The sequence below is a fragment of the Rhopilema esculentum genome, chromosome 8 (assembly GCF_057945365.1).
Source record: "Rhopilema esculentum isolate cy_ngs chromosome 8, ASM5794536v1, whole genome shotgun sequence".
NCBI lineage: Eukaryota > Metazoa > Cnidaria > Scyphozoa > Rhizostomeae > Rhizostomatidae > Rhopilema > Rhopilema esculentum.
Genome location: NC_142822.1, coordinates 4,156,172 through 4,175,441, shown reverse-complemented (window position 1 = coordinate 4,175,441; position 19,270 = coordinate 4,156,172). Strand labels below are relative to the sequence as shown.

Here is a 19,270-nt window from a genome sequence, read left to right as displayed (position 1 = left end):
CATGGTAATCTTTTGGATCCTAATTCTAACTAAAATAAGCATACAATATGACTTAAGCTGTTTTCCACTGCAAAAATTTATTTTGGACAGACCTCTCGTAAATACTTTGTTGATCATTTTGGAACGATTGAAAGGTTGCATTTGCAAATGACAGCCTAATTGTTCATTACACTTTGTCTCCTCTGTTGCAGTCACAGCGGCATTGACGTTGTGTCTCGCTAGCCAGATACTATGTACTAAACCCCCGTCTTCTTTGGGACGGGCTCGGAAAGCATGGCTTCTACCGCTGGAGACTGAGAAGAAACATGTCGCTTTAATGCAATAAATATGCGTTCTTATGATGGTAGACAAGGAATGTAAGGTTTATATATCACTTTCAATTGGTTTGTGGTTCGATTTCAGGTATAAAAGGTGGATTTCATGTAACGAAATTTCGTACGAAATTTCGGCGAAATTTCGCAAATTACAATAAGCCTAAAACCGCTGTAAGCAGCTGTACAAAAAATCCATCTAGGCCCTTATAGGATCGCTAGGCTTTACGTTTTATTTACTGTCAGTTCAAAAAATGTGGAAAACACTTTAAAACTTCGTTAAAAAATTAAAAACAATAGATCTATCCCTGAGTATTGACGTAATAATTCGGTGCAAACACTAGTGATCCAGTCGATTTGTTTAATGTCTTCTGGTATAGATTACAAAGTACAGTTGAATAGCTAACTGGAATATAAATTAACTGTGCATTACTTGCCTAATATCGCACATTGCAAACAAATCATAAAACTGATATTGCAAAAACACGAGCAAACCTACGTCACTTCACGCAACTGGCAATTTATAAAAACATATACAATATCGCTTTATTTCGGATGAGAAAAAAGCTTTAGGGGATCTTCAGGAAGCTTTGATATCAAGTCTTAGCCTGCTTTCCTTCTCAACTGTCTATCTTTTTTTAAGTTCTTTAGACTTCTAAAGGAAAATCTAACAAAAAATTGATGAAAATGATCTCAACTACAGTGGCAAAAACTAAATGTTATTTGGCAATAAATGCAAGACAATATTATAGAGATCTGTTCTCAAAATCAAATCAACTGGGGCATGTATTTTTCGCTAACCTGTAAGTTTATAAAATCTTTCTTCCTACAAAACTACTCCCCTTTTGTAAGAATACCTTAAATTTTTATGAGCCTAAATATTCTTAATTCCTTTTTATTTCGTGTCTCGGATTATTCTTAAATTTTTCTTAAGCGACACAAGGTGTAACTTATTTATAGTGTTAATGATTCCAAGGCTGGATATGTCTATTTCATAACATAGAGCGCTAAACTCGCATTTGTTTTGCTTTCAAAAAAACTCAAATAAACAAACAATCTAATTCTTGATGAAGCTTGTGCCTTGCAATATTCTTGAATAGTTCTTAAATTTAACGATTTTGAGTCTTAAAGACTATATTCCTATATAAAGTGTGTAGGCATCCTTAGCAGTAGCTGCGATGTTAAAGTCTGTCCATACAGATCACAAACGCATTCATGATCGTTTAAACTGCTGACGAATTGCTGACATGAATTCATCTTTTCTATGAATTGATTGGTTTAAACCAAGCTACTTGTACTTTGATTGGCAAGACTGAGCTATACCCTGTTTAAAGCATAATATATAGAGGCAATTTGAATACGTGTTTAGTAGAGCAGCAACAAAGCGAAAATGGTGAGCTTATCTAGACTCTTTGGAGCCTATTTGTTGCTAATACCCTACGCATTTTTTGCTAATATGTTAAAAAACCATTTATTTATCTTGTACGAGACCAAAGATTGTAAAACCTTTAAAGACTTTCAAAGCTTTGGTGTTTCGGTTTTCAGGCATTGTTTGCAGTGAGGCTTGCTTACAGCTGTTAGTAAATCAATGGGTCGTAAGACGTAAGGGTATGAAATGAGATCAAGAAAACTTCTGTGTGAATGTATAATGCATGAGTGCACCGAGTGACGACCTTGAAATCTGATAACTAACTGATATTTTTGCATGGACGTGATGTTTTGGAGCTCTTTCAACTACAATTGATGTAATAAAATCTGAAAAGTTATTGCGCACTGGCTCATACAAAAAAGGAGACCACAAAAACCAGCCACAAAGGTTATATAATCAATGGAAACATTAGTGTTGATAGAAAAAAGTTGCACGTTATTAAAACCCAATTTGAGAATATATTTATGGCCACAGGTTTATGAATGCTACCTACGAATAGGCCGACATAAGAAGAAATGAAAAAATTGAATTAAATTAAAAATGCTTGCCTTTTGGTGTAAAGTTCAACTAAATTGTGTCCATCGTGACAATGAAGAGAGCATGCGAAGCAAATACCAGCCGGAGAATCCTCTTCGGGGGCGCATGACAGGCACGAATAGAGAGCTTGGCGATTTACGTAGCCCTAAAAAAAGAAAATTTGGTTGAACTTGTGGTATCAGTAATGAAATAACTGGAAGAGGTTGGGGGGGGGGTTACTACCCTTCCAGTCTACTGACATTTGCCTGAGCGACAAGCTAATTCCTACCAAGACAAAATAAAGAAAAAGTATTGTTTAGTTCTTATCTGATCTTGTTTCTACTGACTGGCCAATTGTCATTTAGATACGACTTTACTATCATGGAACATATGTTTCTAGAACCTTTTAATTTTACATAATTTCAAACGTTTCTTGTTTACTTCTTCAACCGTCGTATGCTTTTTCCAAGGCTTCTCTTTTGCAAATTAAATCAAATTACAACTTTCAAGAAATTGACTATCAAAGTTATTATATAATGTGGGAATACTAGCTTGTAGTGAATAGTGATACACTTATTTTGTTTTATAAGAAACATAGTTCATGATGAGGGCTCAAGATAAAGCCCTGCATGCACAGGATCAAGTATATGTTTTAACAGCATATACATCGGCCAGAAAACAAACACATGTCTATATCTTAAAGGTTTCTGAAATGCTACCCTGGGTGCCAGAGCTTCAGTGAAAGGGTTGGTCGGTGAAAGAGCACATCTGACCACTGTTCGACCATCTCTTTTACTGAGACTCTGGTACCATGATGCTTAAATGCGACATGCTAAAGAGCTTCCTTCTGAAAATTAGCAACGTAACATTAGATAACAAGAAAAATAGCCCTAATCAGTCACAAGGAACTCGTCGAAAAGATTAATTCACTGAGGGTAATCAGTTCTATATTTTCTTAATTTTCTGTCATCTTAGGGCTCAGTTTCTTATAAACGGTTTCTGATAAAACTAAATAAGTGCATGCAGTAGATCCTATGACGTCAGGGACTATGGCGCCGTTTAACGGGGATGCTCAAGAAGTGGAAATGGCAGCGTTGAAACCAAGCAAGCAGGAAAACAACAATCACTAATCTTATCAAAACCACGAAGCATTCCCTGCTATGAACGAACAATAAAAGTAAGCGATTTGATCAGAAATCTCGAATATACTGATGTACTTTCTGCTTTCTATTCTAGAAAAGCCTGTGTTTATTAAAAATATGGCGCCAAGTGAAATTTCCAAGAAACCAGAAGGAATCGTTTGGTCAATTTTCTTCGTGAGAAATTTTTGTATAAACAGATCAATGCCCTATTGTATTTGAAGGACAACATCACATGACAGTTAATGGTATGTTTTCTTTATAAACAAAGCAAGTTAGTGAGTTTTGTACTGCAAAGAACACCAGATCCCAGGAACAAAAACATTGACAAGAAGAACACATGAAACGGCGACAACCACGTGTAGCGACGTACGATCACCTGACACTGCATTATCTTAAGTTGATTTATGTTTCTCTGTGTTGTAATTGCTTTGATAAAGTTCCCATTAGAGAAGTCTAACTTCATTGTCATTTTGAATTGCATTACCAGACCGCATTAGAAAAATACAAAAAGACTAAAGAGGTTAATACGCGATATTGAATACAAACAGGAAAAGCATTGCGTTGACTTTATTGTGAATTTGGCTTGTACAGGCCTGTATTTTTGGAATCAGGATTGTTTACAAAAGCAGCACTGGTTGAGCGGATTTCTTCAACAACTATCTGCTACTAAAATCCTGATAAATGTTCTGGCAAAATGATTTTCGAAGTTCTTCTGGTCAAAATACTTTGCTGGCTTGCTTGAATCCCCTAAGACCAATCCTTCTTCACAGAGAAGCCCAACGTCCATTATACAACACAGGGAATACATTAGAAACAATTATATATTTTAAAAAATATTAAAAATCTCCTAGCAACCAGCTCCGTCAATGTCTATCATATCGGCAAGATGAGTATTGGCAATCTCCTACTTAAATTTCTGCTGATTTCTGACTTCTAAATTTTTAATAAGTCATCTCTTACTGTTAATTATTAAAATTAGATTGTGCAATTTTGCACCTTCCAACTTGAAACATGGCTCGATAGCTCGTTTTCAGTTTATCATGTATTTATCACCCTACAAGTTCTGCTGATGTTAAATCGTTATTGAATAAATATCTGGTGAAGAGATCAGTGGCGGACACTTGGGGGGGGGCGAGGGGAGGCGACCGCCCCCCAATACTTTAGAGGACAATGGTCTTTTGTTCTGAAACAATGAGAAATGTGACATCATTTTATTAAAACAATAGACTTGCCCCCCCCCCAATATTTGATCAAGTGTCCGCCCCTGGAAGAGATCATTGTGGTGATGATGATAATGTTGATTTGATTATTTATGTCGCAACAAAGCCTTTAGACAATTTGTTAATATTTATGATGATGATGATTGAAAAGTCATCAACGTTACTCCCTTCTCAAAAATGTTCATGCAGTGAGCCCAAAGGAGATTGGCATTTTTCCAAGACCCTTTCTTTGAAATACGCCTGTAATATCACCATTGGATATTGGTCGTGATACATTACGTAGGCGTTGGGGAAACTGATTACTCAATAGTCGCCCACGGCTACTAGGCGAATTTTTCTTCATGACTGCCTATCGCAGCAGCAAATGATGTGTGTAGCAAAGTTTATCAAAGATGCAACCACCTGTGCCAAAATAACCTAATAACAAAGTAAAAAAGTGTTGATGATATGGCTGCGAGTAATAACAACATTCCACCTATTTTTGTCAAACTTCCCAGCATGTCCAGGAAACAACCGAAAACAAAGGGTTTTTATTGGGAACAAATGTTTACAAATAATTTTTTGGCTGCTTGCCAATATTAATCGTAGATATTGGACCTGCAAATAACGGAGTTGTTTAACCACACCCTCAACATTGATCTCCAAAAACAAAACAACAGGATGGGCAATAACACTTTTGAAATGTTTCAGTATGAAATTTAAAAAAAAAATTTAAAAATTGACACAGAGTGAAATATACTTCTCGTATATAAAGATTATGGCAGTTCTGGGGCATACAGCCCCCAACCAATTTTAATCATTTAGTAAAATTTGTTTCCCTGGAATTACCCCTCCTTCAGTGATATCCTTTGCTTTTTAAGACAATCTTTAGACAGGTTCCAGCCCCTTGTTCTCGCATAGAAACTTGGGATTTTTGTTAGTTGTCCTTTGAAAACTGAAAGTTTTCTGGGTTGGGCTTAGGAAAGACTGGCTGGGACATTCCCCCGAATTCATATAAAATGAAGGCACTTGAGTAAAAAGCCTTAGTCATTAGTTTGTAATTAATAACTGGTACATATCCCGTTTTTACTAATTCAAAATTATATATCAGACTCATGACACTAGGAGCTTAGCTTGACCTTCCAGAAGCAATGCTATGTGAAGCCAAATGAGCACCATAAAAACTTGTCAAAAAGTTACTTTTAGCAATGTTTCCAAAGTATTTTGCTTCTTGTGCAACACCATGTTTTGCAATCATGATCGCAACTTTGTGCATTATTCAAATGCAGATTTTGGCTGATTTTTGAAGGCTTTGCTGCTTTTAGGCCCCTTATAGCAAGCCCCCTCAAGAGGTAGATCCAGACTACAGCAACCTATGCAGAAGCATACCTCAGATTTTTACAGCAACAAAACACAAATGGAAACCATGAAGATCTGTAATCAATAGTTTCTGGTAAAATTCTTAAGCAGTCTTGTCCCCCCCCCCCCCCTGACACAAACAGCATGAATAAGACATCCATGCATTTTTCGTGCTGAATATTTTCAGTTTCTGCATTGCCCAGTCAGATGGCAATTCTAGGCATTTACCTGTTTCGTATTTTCTTAATATAAGCACCTGACAGTCACCCGAGAGCCAATCGTTACTTTCATGACCTTTGCAAACATCTTGAAATTTTGCTCCTGCGCAGGCAATCAACAGAAATTTGAGTTGTTTACAGTGGACCTATGCAATAGTTTGTACCAATGAAATATAGCCAATTTTGTAACCGATGTAACAAAGGATATTAAACACATTTTTTGGGCATTTTGATAGAAAAGCCATGATGTATTTGCAAAATGAATTAAGAGCTGAGAATTGCTACCTCAGTCCTTTTTGAAACTTGAAGCTAAGTCAGTTTGGCTTAAAGTTTTGACCATGTAGTGTAGTTGTAATTCAATCGCAATGCAAAGTTGCTTTGGTTAAACTCTGGTTATGGACATTTTATAACCAAAATATTTCTTGGTGCTGCAACTGTGGGTTGGTTCCCTTGATTACCTTATCTGACCTCCCTAACCAAAATATCAGTGAGACAAATTCTATTCAGGAAAGTTTAGGGGTTACCCAAACAAAAAGGACATTGTTTTTCTTCCTGACAACCTTTGCATAGGTCAGAATTTAGGCTGGATTCAGGTCTGATCTCCACAATGTCACTTTGCCTTTGTAAAAAGGTATACAGATGCAAAAAAATTGGCACAAAAGTTAGCCACAGCTCATTTGCCCCATTATGGCTTACCCCTGTAAATGAGAGTCTACTTGAACAGTGACACTTGTTTCACACAAAAAATAGACTACAAAAGCCAATGCAAACCAAGAAACATTAGAAGTTCCACTAACTCCAAACTATTAAGTTAATGTCCATAGTACAATAATTTTCATCCATCTTTCCACCCACACATTTTAAAAAATTTGAGTCCATACATAATCATTATTTTTCTGTTCATGTTCCTGCAAATATTTCACTGTTTAAACTTCTGACTTCAGATAACAAGATAAAACAAGGTATTTAAGATCTTCTTGAAATCATTTGGTACATATTCTACACACAATTTTTTACACAGGTTGGAATACATGTAACTTGAACCTGAGATATCCAGCAGTTACTTCATAATTTCTTTGACAAACAGGCATAAAAATGTAATGGTGTAAAAATAGATGGAATTGCTGCTTGTTTTTAGGCTAGCATATGCCTATAAACCAGGGTGCATTCCATGTCAACTGTACGCCAAAGGTCCACCCGGGAATTTGTTTAGGTACGCCGAAAATATAAAAGCAGTTAGTAAAACAATAAACATTATTGTGCCAGACAAAGAAGTCTTTATTCTACGTTAACTAGTATGTGGCTTCATGTTTAGCATGCCAACTAACGGAAATTTTAAGTACGCCAAAAAATATTTTATTGGTTTGCACGCCAAACGCCAAAAAAAACCTTGGGCCTAAGTACATGGAATGCACCCTGGCCTATAAACAACTGTTGTTGGTGAAAATGATTCATAGTTTCTTTTATGCATTGCATTATACAACTTTTTGGATACAGCATTATGATGTAGAACTTTGGCACAGCTTTATAGTTTTTTGGCCAATATCTGACATGAGATTTACATGGGTTTCACCCTGGTTTCTCATAAAACGTGAAATTGTGAAAATGTGAAATTTATTGTTTTGGTGTTCTCAGTTTTCTTATTTTATCTTGGTACAGTTTAATATATAGGTTTACTTACATTAATACAAAAGCTCTAGTCTGCAACGTATCATGTGAGTACACAGAACAGTTTTTCCCAGTGCATACTGAAAAGGGAAACACCGTACAAAAAGTGATAGGATGTTGTACGCAAAGTATCTAGAGACGACGCAGCACTGTACAGCTAAAATTTTAAAAATTTCAAACTCTGCAAGCACAGTTGTACAATCATATCAAATAATTAAAAGAATAAAAATAAAATTCTGCAGCAGGTTTAGGTTAGGCCTTGCCCTCAAGTTGGTTTGAAATGCCAACAGTTTCACCAAAACTGGGAAATACCTGTGGGTATGTACAGTTCTGATCATCGCTCGCTCCAAGTACAGCAGTGGCTTCATCTTCTAAAGCTTTACCCCCTTCGAGAATATCAACCATCGACAAAATATCAGAACCTCCATCTTTTTCGTCGGCCATGCTTGTACCGCTTCCCGCATAAATCTCTCGCTCGCTCCTGCGCAGTACGACTCTTCCATAGAGACAGGACATTTCAAAATCAATTTTCATTTGAACTACTTACGTATATTTTCATTTTCGTAGTTTGACTTTATGACCTGTTTATCTTGTTCTTCCTTAGAACAGCGCTTCTTTATATGTTTCTTTTTACTATTCTGCATTTACAAATGGAAGGTCTTGCGGTTTGAGGGTCATTGGTAGCAATGAAAACATCAGAATTCAATTCATTTTGCATATTCAAGGACTTCGAAACAGATTACAGATTGAGGGGGCTAGGATTAATTGGCATTAGCCATAAGTCAAAAACTAATATGGTTAGTCAGAAGTCATTGGTTTCACAAAATTATTAGTCATCAGTCAATTGGCAAATAGTCTGCTAGTTAGCTAGTGGAAATCCCTACTACCCCATCAACAGAAAACGAATCAATTCAAGTATTGTGCACTTGCTTGAAAAAATTACAAGCTAACCAAAATTACAAGACGTTTTATACTCTGAGGAGTTTCAGACAAAAAAGCTTCTAGTATGTTTAAGATATTTGCTTTTTTAAAAGTCATTTTCAAAGCAAAATATGTTTTTTACAAGGTTTTTAGAAAATCTTGCAGAATTTGCAGATTAGGAAACTTAGCAATCAATCTTGATATTGCTCAACTTAAGGTGAAGCTAAACTTTTTATGGAAACTTACTTTGGACAATTGATTATTTTAATCAATTTTAGTTCTGTGCGAAGATTAGTTGCTTTTTGAAAGTTTTCATGTTTTTGATTTGAAAAGAATAACTTGGGGCAGAGGGCGCACCGGGAAATTTCCCGGTGGGCCAGTCCGCTTCTGCCCCTGAGGTCCTTGGTCAACCATACTTAATCTTCAATGCTTGAGACCCTCGCCATTTGTTCACATTATCTGAAAACAAAGACTTAGGAACTATGGTCAACAAAATTGTAAGGTTATGGTAGTATTCAAAAACAATTCTTGACTGTTCTTAATCAATGGAGTTCAATCTTGGTGCTGTGGAATTGGTTAAATGCTAAAGCCTGTGTCAATCTAAACTTAATCATTGCCTTCAAGTAATTTTTAATTGCTGAAAGGCTTGAACCTGTATTGTACTACTGTTGCATTTTTGGATGATGCAAAAGTATTAGAATTTTCAATGCAAAAAATCAAGACATGGCCCATAAGAGATTGAAAGACATAGACGCAAAGTACAACTCTATCTGCAAGCATCTCTGCACCTTTTCTTTATTGTTTGCTTCAAACACTAATTTTCTTTTTAATCAGAAAGTTAATATTTGCCTTTCCTTGTCAGGTTTTTTCTGACATGTGAAATTTCTGTGCCTTTTTGGGCGTTTATTGATTTGTTTCTTCTTCACTCTTTTTTCTCCCAAGTTATTCCCCCACTGATAAGTCCATAGAAATGATTATCCATTCACCCCATACTTTGTTTAACTACAAATTACTTTGTATGCTGCTAGTCTCTCAGTACAACTGCTAGCCTTTATATGAAAATTTCCTCAACTTCAGTAATGATGGATGGTACAGAATATACTCCTGATAAAAGCAATACAGATAATAAAAAAGAGACACAGGCAGGTTTTATAAATCTGTTAAATTCTATTACTGTTTTCTTTTTATCTAACTAATAATATATTTACATCTTTAACATATTCACATTATATATACTTCTCAAATATTAAAAATAACACCACACGAAAGAAACGTCAAAAGACTCTAAAAATAATTAAACTGCATAAAGGAAGACTGAATGTGTAAATACATTATTTATTTTTGGGCAATTGGACAGGAGAGTAGAAAGACATGTTTCATGCTTAAATGGAATTTTTTCAAAAATAGTATAATTCAAAAGCACTTAGCTAATTTTTTTAATAGAAACCTTCCAGTAGAGATAAAATTCATGTTATCAAACATTTTACATTTTACTCTAGAAAAGGTTTGGCATAAATAGCATTGGTAAACCAACATTTATTATATTCATGCAAACTTAACAATAACATGAAATTGAAATGTAACATTAATATGAACAGAACTACAAATATTGTACTTAAATTTAGCCGAAGATACTTCGAATGATAATCCACTGTTACTTTTTATTCGTTAATTTGCATTTAGTGCAAAGTACATAGGCTTTCACACCATCATACAACACAAGGTCCTGCTGTTTCAAGTTTTGGGTCAACATGATAAAAGTTCGGCATACCAAAAGGTAAGAAATCCGATACATCCAGTCTATCGTGGCTGGAATTTAATATCGCCCAAAGTTCTTTTGCAATTATTTGTCGCCTTTTTCCATTTGCTATTACCGTACAGGAAACCCCGCAGTTATTCCATACACTGTGATTTCTAATGTTCTCTTTGTTTGCCTCCAAACCTAACAGCTCAAGTAAAAACTGAGGTATGGTCATGTCAAGTTCGCTTGCCACTGTGATTATTGCATCAGACAGTTTCATCATCTCTACAGCTTTAAACAGGTTATCCCTGCCAATGAATTCTCTTGCATCAGACAGGCTTTCGCACTTGGCAAGTGGCAGCAAGGAAAGATCTAGAAGAAAAACAACAGGTAATCACAATAAAGAATTCTCCGAGAAAAACCCTTACGAAGGGGAATCACCTTGCGACCCAGTCCACAAAACCGTTTGCAAAACATCTCGAATTTCGCTTTTGTTCGACAAAAAAGTTGCACAAAAGCACTGATGCTGTCTTCAAAATGTTGTTAAGTTAAGGCAACATTTAACTTCTTTCATTGAATTTCCGAATAAACATTAAATTCGAGGGAATATTTAACACTTTGCAGCGTGAGGTCTCTGGTAAAACTATCAGTGGCAAGTTTTTAAGCAAAAATGTTAACGGAATTCCCCAACAAAAGAAAAATCGAAGTGTTTCGTGAAACATTTGTTCTTTAAAAAGCTTGAAAGAGCTATTAAAGTTTCTCAAGATGTAAAATACAGGAATTTCTCTGCTGGTTCCGCTGGAAAGCAACATTGACTTCTTCTTATGACCTTTTTGACATAAATTTGTTGTTGGTGCCTTAACATTAAATATCAAGTCAGCGGGTCTTGTGTTATTCAAGTAGCTGCATTGAACAACAGTAGCTCTGTTGAACAACAGCCAACACATGACGCCGAAATTTTTAAGCAGCATTTACTATCTTTTCAACGTTATAGCACCTATGAAAAATACAGCACTAGAACTTTCGCGACCAGCTAAGTAACATTTCAGATGCATCCCAGTCAAAGTTACTTATGCAGACTCCAGAAAACGTTTTCGCAAAAACTATGGAAGGGTTCATAAACAATATATTATGTAGATATGCAATTTAGAAAATTTTACAAGAATTTTACAAACTCCAACTTACCGAAAAGGGTGACTTCATGTCCTCTTGCACGTAGTTGCCTCATAACATGAAGACCGTCCGTTCTTTCGGTGCCGTCGGAACAGCCAGAAATCAAAAATACTTTCATTTTGAGTCCTTGTTGGAAATACTGGAAATCCTTAAGAGTTCAGAACTTTACAGCTTCGTAACTTGTTCAGTATCTCTTCCAGCCTGTCTCAACAGTTTACTCTCACCTCTCTTCGATAACCCTAGACTGAAATGAAAACATTTGAGCAAGATTTTAATATTTATCATCAGCTGAGATCGTCTTGTTGATTCTTTAACAAACTAGCCAATCCGAGAGGTCCCAATTGTCCTTTCAGCCAATCAAAACTGTCATTTGTTGTCAATTTTCTCAAAAAGCCAATCAGACGCGTTTTGCGAAAACCAACCAATGATGGACGTCCAAAATCACTTCGATTCACAGATCGTAAACAGGAGGTATAGGCATATCGTATATACTGTCAATAAACTACATCCAAAATTTAAAATTACCAATCAAAAATTTGATTTAACTTCATTAAATGGTTAATAAAACGTTGCTCAAACAATCTTTCAACGTTGTTTCGATTTTTTTTGTTAGGCTAAGCAAAAATATGCGTAATCTGACCCAACGTAAAGTGACGATCCCCCCTGCTTAGCTAGATACGTCATTCGTGTTTATGTGGAGCCAATTCGAAGAGAAAAGTCACGAGTATTCCACAGGGTGATGAAATATTGCCACGGATTTATTAATTTGGTGTGTCAAACTTTACTGAAATAATTATATATTGTTGATTTGGACAAAACTTTATCCCGTCACAAATAAGTAGACTTTTTAAAAGAAGTTCACTCAATCATCAACTAATTTTTTTATCCAAGGCATGTCAGGGCACAACCTATTGTTATTCTTCGAACAATACTTCTTGGGCTTTGTTTCTAGATTTTTCTCGAACAAAATGATGTCAACTTACATCATCCGCACAAAAGACGGCACGCGCCCCCGTAGAAACCCAGCGTTCCTTTCGAATAAATAAATTCGCTAACTTCAAGCTTCTCGACAAGTTCACGCAAGTGATTAAAAAACATTCGTTTCCTTGCTTGGCATGCCTGATTCCGCACGCTGGTGATGACCCTTGGCACTTCTCAGGTGAAAGGCAGGCACCTCAGGGCTTTGCAGGCTATTTTAAGGCAATCGCTCTTATCGCTGTTGATTGCAAAGCAAACTGAATTTAGATATCCCGGAGAAAAGTATCGACTCGCTGCCGACATTGTTACGAAATTTCGTTAAGATTCCCTAGCAATCTTTTCATTTTTATTGCCGTCGCTCAAAAGATTCGAGAAGTTATTATATGCTACTTTCTCCACAAACTACACTCGCATTCTCGCATATTTGTGACCCATTTTTCAGCAGAAGCATGTGATAACAAAGAATTGCATTACTGACAAATCTCATTTTTTTCACCGAGGTTTCTACTGAAGAGCTGGCGACGTTAGCCTGATAACCAGCCAATTTATTTTAAAGAATAATCCTCTAGAAAAATGAGCTGGGGCTATCAGATTAGGGTGACGTTTTCCTGAAACAATACCAGTTTTGGAAAAAAATAAGAATACTTTAATACTATATTAGGCTCAAAACGATATTTTTTAAGAATTTTGCGGCTGGACAAAATTTATAGTGTTCGTATAAAAATAAGTGTATCAATTCTTGTTTTTTATTTATCAGTTGAAATTATACCTTCACGTTAGAAAATAAAAACAGACGTTTTAGAGTTAGTCACATAAAATTAGGATTTACAATTAGGGAGAACTGTGTTGGTTTGAAAAATAATAGGCAATATTTTTACAGTAACGATTTTAAAAATGCTTTTTAAAAAATATCGGTGGCTAGTAACAGAAGCCCCTAAATTTCAGTAAAGAGTTCTATTTTCGGATATGACGTCAACCGAAATTGTTTATTGGACTGTTCGGGGATTGGTAATTACGATAATGTTGTGAGTATGATTTAATTATTTTCTTTTTTCACAGGGCCAATTGTCGACCAGGTTTTCAACACTGTTTAAATAAATTTAAAATGAAATGATATGAGAAATGGCTCTGGGGAGATGTATGATTGCAAATGTGGGAGGTCAAAATCACCCCAAGTGGGTATTTCTTCACATTAATTGAAAGGCAAGGACGTAACGCATTTTGCAAAACAAACAGAATTCACAAGGAAACAATGCCTTAGTGTGACCGGCATTTTTTGGAGGACAAAAAGATTTAATTTTTTGACACATTTCTTAAATTAATAAAAATAGCATAAATTCAGTCCTCATTGGAAATACTTGAATTTCCTTCCCGGAAGCAGAGCGGGCATTTCGCGCTGCACCCTGGGTATAAAAACCCATATGTTGCAAACATGACGCAAATATTCCAAAATATTTTCCTAAATTTTAGTAAATAATCTTTATAAGTTTAATATCCAGTCGAAACGTGCGGAGATACTTTCGGAGCATATTTCGATTTAATAGTTTCGTACAGGGGTGTAGATCTAGGGGGCTGAGCCCCCTTGTTGATGCCGAAAATGGGCAAATCTTTACTTTTACTATACTTTTTCGCAACATTTTGGGCAAGAGCCCCTCTTGTTACTTTGATAGCACTTCACCACTGGTTTCGTATAACAACTGCTTCAAAAAGGTATTAAATAAGTTTTAAAAAATTATTGGTCAATTTCTTTGAAGGATGATTGTGTTAATGAGTGATAATCGATAGAAAGCTCGTGAAATGGCAAAAAGTTGCCATAAATATGCCTGTTCTCTGAAAGATCGTACTCGCAGAATACTATTCTGAGCAGATCGTAAGCAATATCTTGGGTATAGGGGAAGGGGCATGAAGTTTAAAAATTGACACTCTCTATACGGGCATACACATCCTTCGTGACCTCTCACCCCTACGAGATTTTTGAGTCAAATTTTGACGAACCCATCGTTGGTACTGTTTAATTTTTAAAGTTAAAAAAATTAACACCAATCCAGACATAAACATGGGAATAATACTCATAGTCTATTTTATTATCCGTTATACTTTTTGATAGAATTTTTGCCCATAAAGTTGCCATTTTTCGCCGTTTGTTTCGCTCCAATCGTGTGCAGTCATCTATATCTGTTTTTTTATATTTAAAGATTTGACGCAATGCATTTCCACGAAGCCACAAATGAGAAAACTATAGAGTATGAAGTCACGTTTTCCAGAAATTCCAGGAAGTATACTCTTAAAGAAACCATGACATTGGGGTTTTGAGTAATAAAGAAATCCTCACACTTGTAGAAACTTCTCGAAATATGTAAACGTTGAAAAACCAAATGAACATTTGTTGGCAACATGTAGTACATGTACATACAAGGTATGTAGTTGGCAGCTCGAGATTGATATGTTGAAAAACGAATGCCGTTAATAATCGGTAGAGCATTAAGTTTAGTTCCTTCTTTATCTGTATTGTTACAAAATGACAAAGTGACGTATCAAAAATATATTTTCACAGTTTTAGAATTCTGACGGCATAACCTGAAAGAGCACCTTGAAATACCTCATGCAAATCAGTGGAATTTGTTGCAAATCGAGACCGAGATATTGCCACATAAACATGGACTATTTCCCAATCAAACATTGTAAATGGCCATGGTCATGGTTTAATATGCTATCTATTTTCCACATGAATGACTCCATAGACAAACAGAGAATCTTTAGCACAAATGGAAAATATGGGGTTTGATTATGGTTGTGGTATTGGGTGTGGCTTGTAGAAGTCGCCTACAGCACAACCCCTCTTTCTAACTTTTAAGGACGGCATCCACTGCAGTGATCTATAAACAAAACCAAGATATGGTAATTTCTCAACCAATCTTGAACAGTTCAACTGTTTTTGCATATATTGGCGGTAATTGGCAGTGCCTTTTCAGCTTATGAGGCCAGAATTTTAAAATTCTAAAATAATTTTTTTGATAACGTCACTTTGCTATTCTATTGAACAGGGGAAAAACTGCAAACAAAAATTCTGAGAAAAATTTGATAGGTCAGGCTTGAAGGTTGCACAGAACGTAATCTTAACAATTCTATCATAATTCTTGCCTGGACATTTTGTACCTCGAAAAAGGTTCAACCATGTTGTAAGTGACCTTAAATTTCAGAATTGAGCGAAAGGCGACCAGGGAGAAACAGATTTGTTTATGAATAGAAGGGCAGCCGAATCACAACATCATACTCAATCGAATTCAGGGTAATTAATGAAAGATGACGTAATGAATAGTCATTTGTGGCGACCATGAATATCAGACTTTCTATTAATGTTTGATGTTTATCCTTTAATTGCAATGATTACACCCAAGGGATTGTGGCTGGACAATGAATCGGGCGGTTAATTTCAATAGCAGCCAATTGGCTCGATTTAACCATATAAGGCGAAAATTCATATTATTCACTGATACCAGCTAGGAATATGTTAAAAACAAAATGCAAAAACATTAGACATTAGAAATTAATGCCAATAAACGTCTGCAGCTTCGTATGTTATCAAAAATAAGCTTTTGCGGTCTTTCTCTCATTCACAAGTTTATAACTTTTGAAGGTCTCCGTAATCAATGGAAGACACAGGACCAAAGCTCATTGATATTTTTGAATGCCGAAGGCCAAGCGAAAGCCATGCTCAAATATGGCCTCGCTACTATCAAGATATTAATCCCCAAAAATAATGAAACTTAAACCATGTTAAGGCATGGCCCAGTTATAAATTAAAAACCTTTTTATTATCAAACATTATCAAAGAGAGATTAAAAACAAACAGCAAACACTATTAATCCTATTATTGTTCAGATGAAAGAATATTTAATTTTCGTTTTATTGAACAAGATCTGTCGAATGTTTGAACACATTGGCGTTGGACCAAGTTAGCAGAATGTGCCATATTTGGGCCATATTTAGTCTCAAAGTGACGGCCTAATTCATCTGAGTGAAATACCTCGTGCTGTTTTAGTAGCAAAATATATTGTGGTACATTTCTTCTTGTTCCCCTGAAACCATATTAGGTTTGAAAAAATACGAATACTTTGAAAATACATTCGGCTCAACACGAAAATTTCTTAAGAATATTGAGGCTGGGCAAAATTTATAGTATTATTCTAAAAAATTAGTGTAAATTTGTGAGTCAAATGTGTGAAACTACTGACCTCGCAAAAGAGTATTAAAACTCTAGAATAACTGAGTCATTAACCAAAACAAACGTTTTTTTTATGCTTGCTTTTATCTTCTGTTTACATCCAACTTTTTAAACCCAAGAGTGGAGCAGTTAACATATTGACAGTTTCTTGCTTGCGAATGACGTCATCCACCTTCTTATCAATATTCCAAAGCCAAGGTTACCCATATTTTTACAGTTGTTACTAATATTGCTTCGCTAAAGCTTCCTTTATTATCATTTGCGGCTAACCTTAGTCGACATGCTTAAGAGTGAAGTAAGACATTATTAGGATTCTGTTTCGTATAATTACATCAAAGCAAGAACATTGTCTCATTATGGCGATCCTACGTAGCGTAAATGAATGTGGCAAGGGTATCTTAGCAAAACAGTTACCTAACGAGAATGTTCCATGTTAATTACAAATAATGAAAATTGAAGTAAACCGTCACCACAAAGTATGTCATATTATTGAAGAAGATTAAAAAATAAATAAGCTGGTAGTTCGTATTGACCAGTGTGTCAAAACACTTATAATGCGCTTCTCAATAATTCTATTGAACAATAGGCTATACTGTAAAATACACATGTTCATAAAAGGTTCACCAGTAGGAAAGCAAGGCTGCTTACGCAAACAGTAGAGCTGGTGGCAGAGGTCATCTGCTATAGTTGAATCTGGCACGAATATTGTGTCGTGCTGTCTGACACACGTCTACAAGGAGGATCAGCAGCTATATAGGATACCATATGGTGCATACTTGTATTGTGCGGTAAAAATAAATGATATGGGAAGGAATTAGGGATGTATTAGACAAGGAAATCATGGAGTTTGAGAGATAATGTTTCTAGGGTTAATGTTTACAGAAAATGTTTAGCTTGGGTCCATCATTTTACTTTCCCGTTTTCATGCAGCAATGTGACGTCACTGCATATTACCACCAGAACTTTAGAGGCGTAAATATTATTAGCCAAGGAAAATATAAAAAATAAGCTATCATTTCTTGTGTTCACTGTATTTGATAGTCCTTTCGAATAATTCACAATTTCAAGTAGTCTGTGTTAGAGATGAACATGCGGCCTATCTCAGTAGTGGCCTATTTCATCGAAATTGCGGCCCATTTCTTCTTTTAATTGCAAATTGCCAAACTGAAAGGAGGAAAGACGATTAAAGAAAGATGAGGTCGCTGCCAGTTAAAACCCATGCAATTTTTGTTGTCTTTTTGTCATGACTATTCTTACATAGAAAGGGTGGTGGTCAAAAAGGAAGGAAGCTTCCCACCTTGAAAACCCAGCGCTGTTTGCTCTCTGATTTCTGTAACCAGCTTAAAAAGTAAGGCCACAGATTCCACACCATTACATCACATTGTGAATGTAAGTTATAATCCCTTTTTTATCTTGGATACACCCTACACAATAACCGCTATGTCACAGCCAAAGAAATTCTTACGTTGTAATTCTGTTTTCGACGTGAAAAAAGCCGATATTTTCATGTAAGCTTGGAGTAATTTGCACAAAATATGGAGGGCTTAGGCTATTTGCAGACAATTGATCAAGCCTATTTCTAAAGAGAGCAACTTAAATACCTGCTCAACTATAGTGGTAGGAGGGGGAGCAGGGGACATGTACCAACACATTTTCAGAAGCATTCAATTGCCCATTTGCTGCTCCTGGAGGTGTCCCTTTTTTCTAAGATGTGTTTCCCTCCATTTTTTAAATGCTTTTTACGTTTATGTTCCAAATAATTACAATACCTCTGAGCTGGTAAGGACTTTCAGGGCGCATTCCTACTTTTTTGGTAAGCAAAAATATTTCAAGAGGGGCACTAAATTAAAGTTTGATTTATAAAACTTGGGCTCTCCACATTGAACTTCCTGGCGTGGGCCCTGACTTTATACAGCGAAGATTTCACAAAATCAAAAAAAATCTCACGAAACGAAAAATCGCCCTTCAAATGAAAATTGCAAAAAAACCATGCAAAACATGTTTGGTTTTCAAACTTGAAAACGCATTTTTTAAACTTGAAGCTGCAAACTGTTAAAGTGGATACGACCAATGAATGGTAAAATACATTCCTATAATGTTGCCTTCACTTTCTGCTACGAAACGATGATAATCACTTTCGACCTTACCAAATGACAGTATTATTGCCTTATACTTATTTTAAGTGTTGAAAGATTAGTTAAAAGTTTCATATTAACTTTCTTAATGCTTGATTGACAATAATTAGTGGCCATATAGGCAAAAGGGTAAAGGTTTGGAGTTTGACCCTTGATAGTCTTATACAATAGTGTCCCGCATATAAGAAACATTAGTTTAAGAAACATAGACCCTGGTTTTACTTCTATTCAAACAATTATATATACATTAAACAC

General features: G+C 35.7%; 2 protein-coding genes across 2 annotated transcripts in view; both read right to left on the bottom strand.

Moving 5' to 3' along the window:
* LOC135695027 (putative E3 ubiquitin-protein ligase UBR7) overlaps nucleotides 1–9,758 on the bottom strand; it is a 29,126-nt gene extending 19,368 nt beyond the window's left edge. Inside the window, exons 1-2 of the mRNA XM_065213965.2 lie at nucleotides 8,155–9,758; nucleotides 2,289–2,422 (exon numbers count right to left, since the gene is read on the bottom strand). Of these exons, the coding sequence (XP_065070037.2) occupies nucleotides 2,289–2,422; nucleotides 8,155–8,376 (356 nt within the window). The 5' untranslated portion in view covers nucleotides 8,377–9,758. The remainder of the gene's footprint in view (nucleotides 1–2,288; nucleotides 2,423–8,154) is intronic.
* A 148-nt stretch (nucleotides 9,759–9,906) lies between these two features.
* Nucleotides 9,907–11,940, bottom strand: LOC148959820 (uncharacterized). Its single transcript, XM_089109756.1, has 2 exons — nucleotides 11,690–11,940; nucleotides 9,907–10,876 (listed from the first exon to the last, which is right to left on the bottom strand). Exons 1-2 carry the CDS (start codon nucleotides 11,793–11,795, stop codon nucleotides 10,473–10,475), a joined length of 510 nt encoding a protein of 169 aa, XP_088965882.1. The 5' UTR covers nucleotides 11,796–11,940; the 3' UTR covers nucleotides 9,907–10,472.
* Between the last annotated feature and the right edge of the window lie 7,330 nt (nucleotides 11,941–19,270).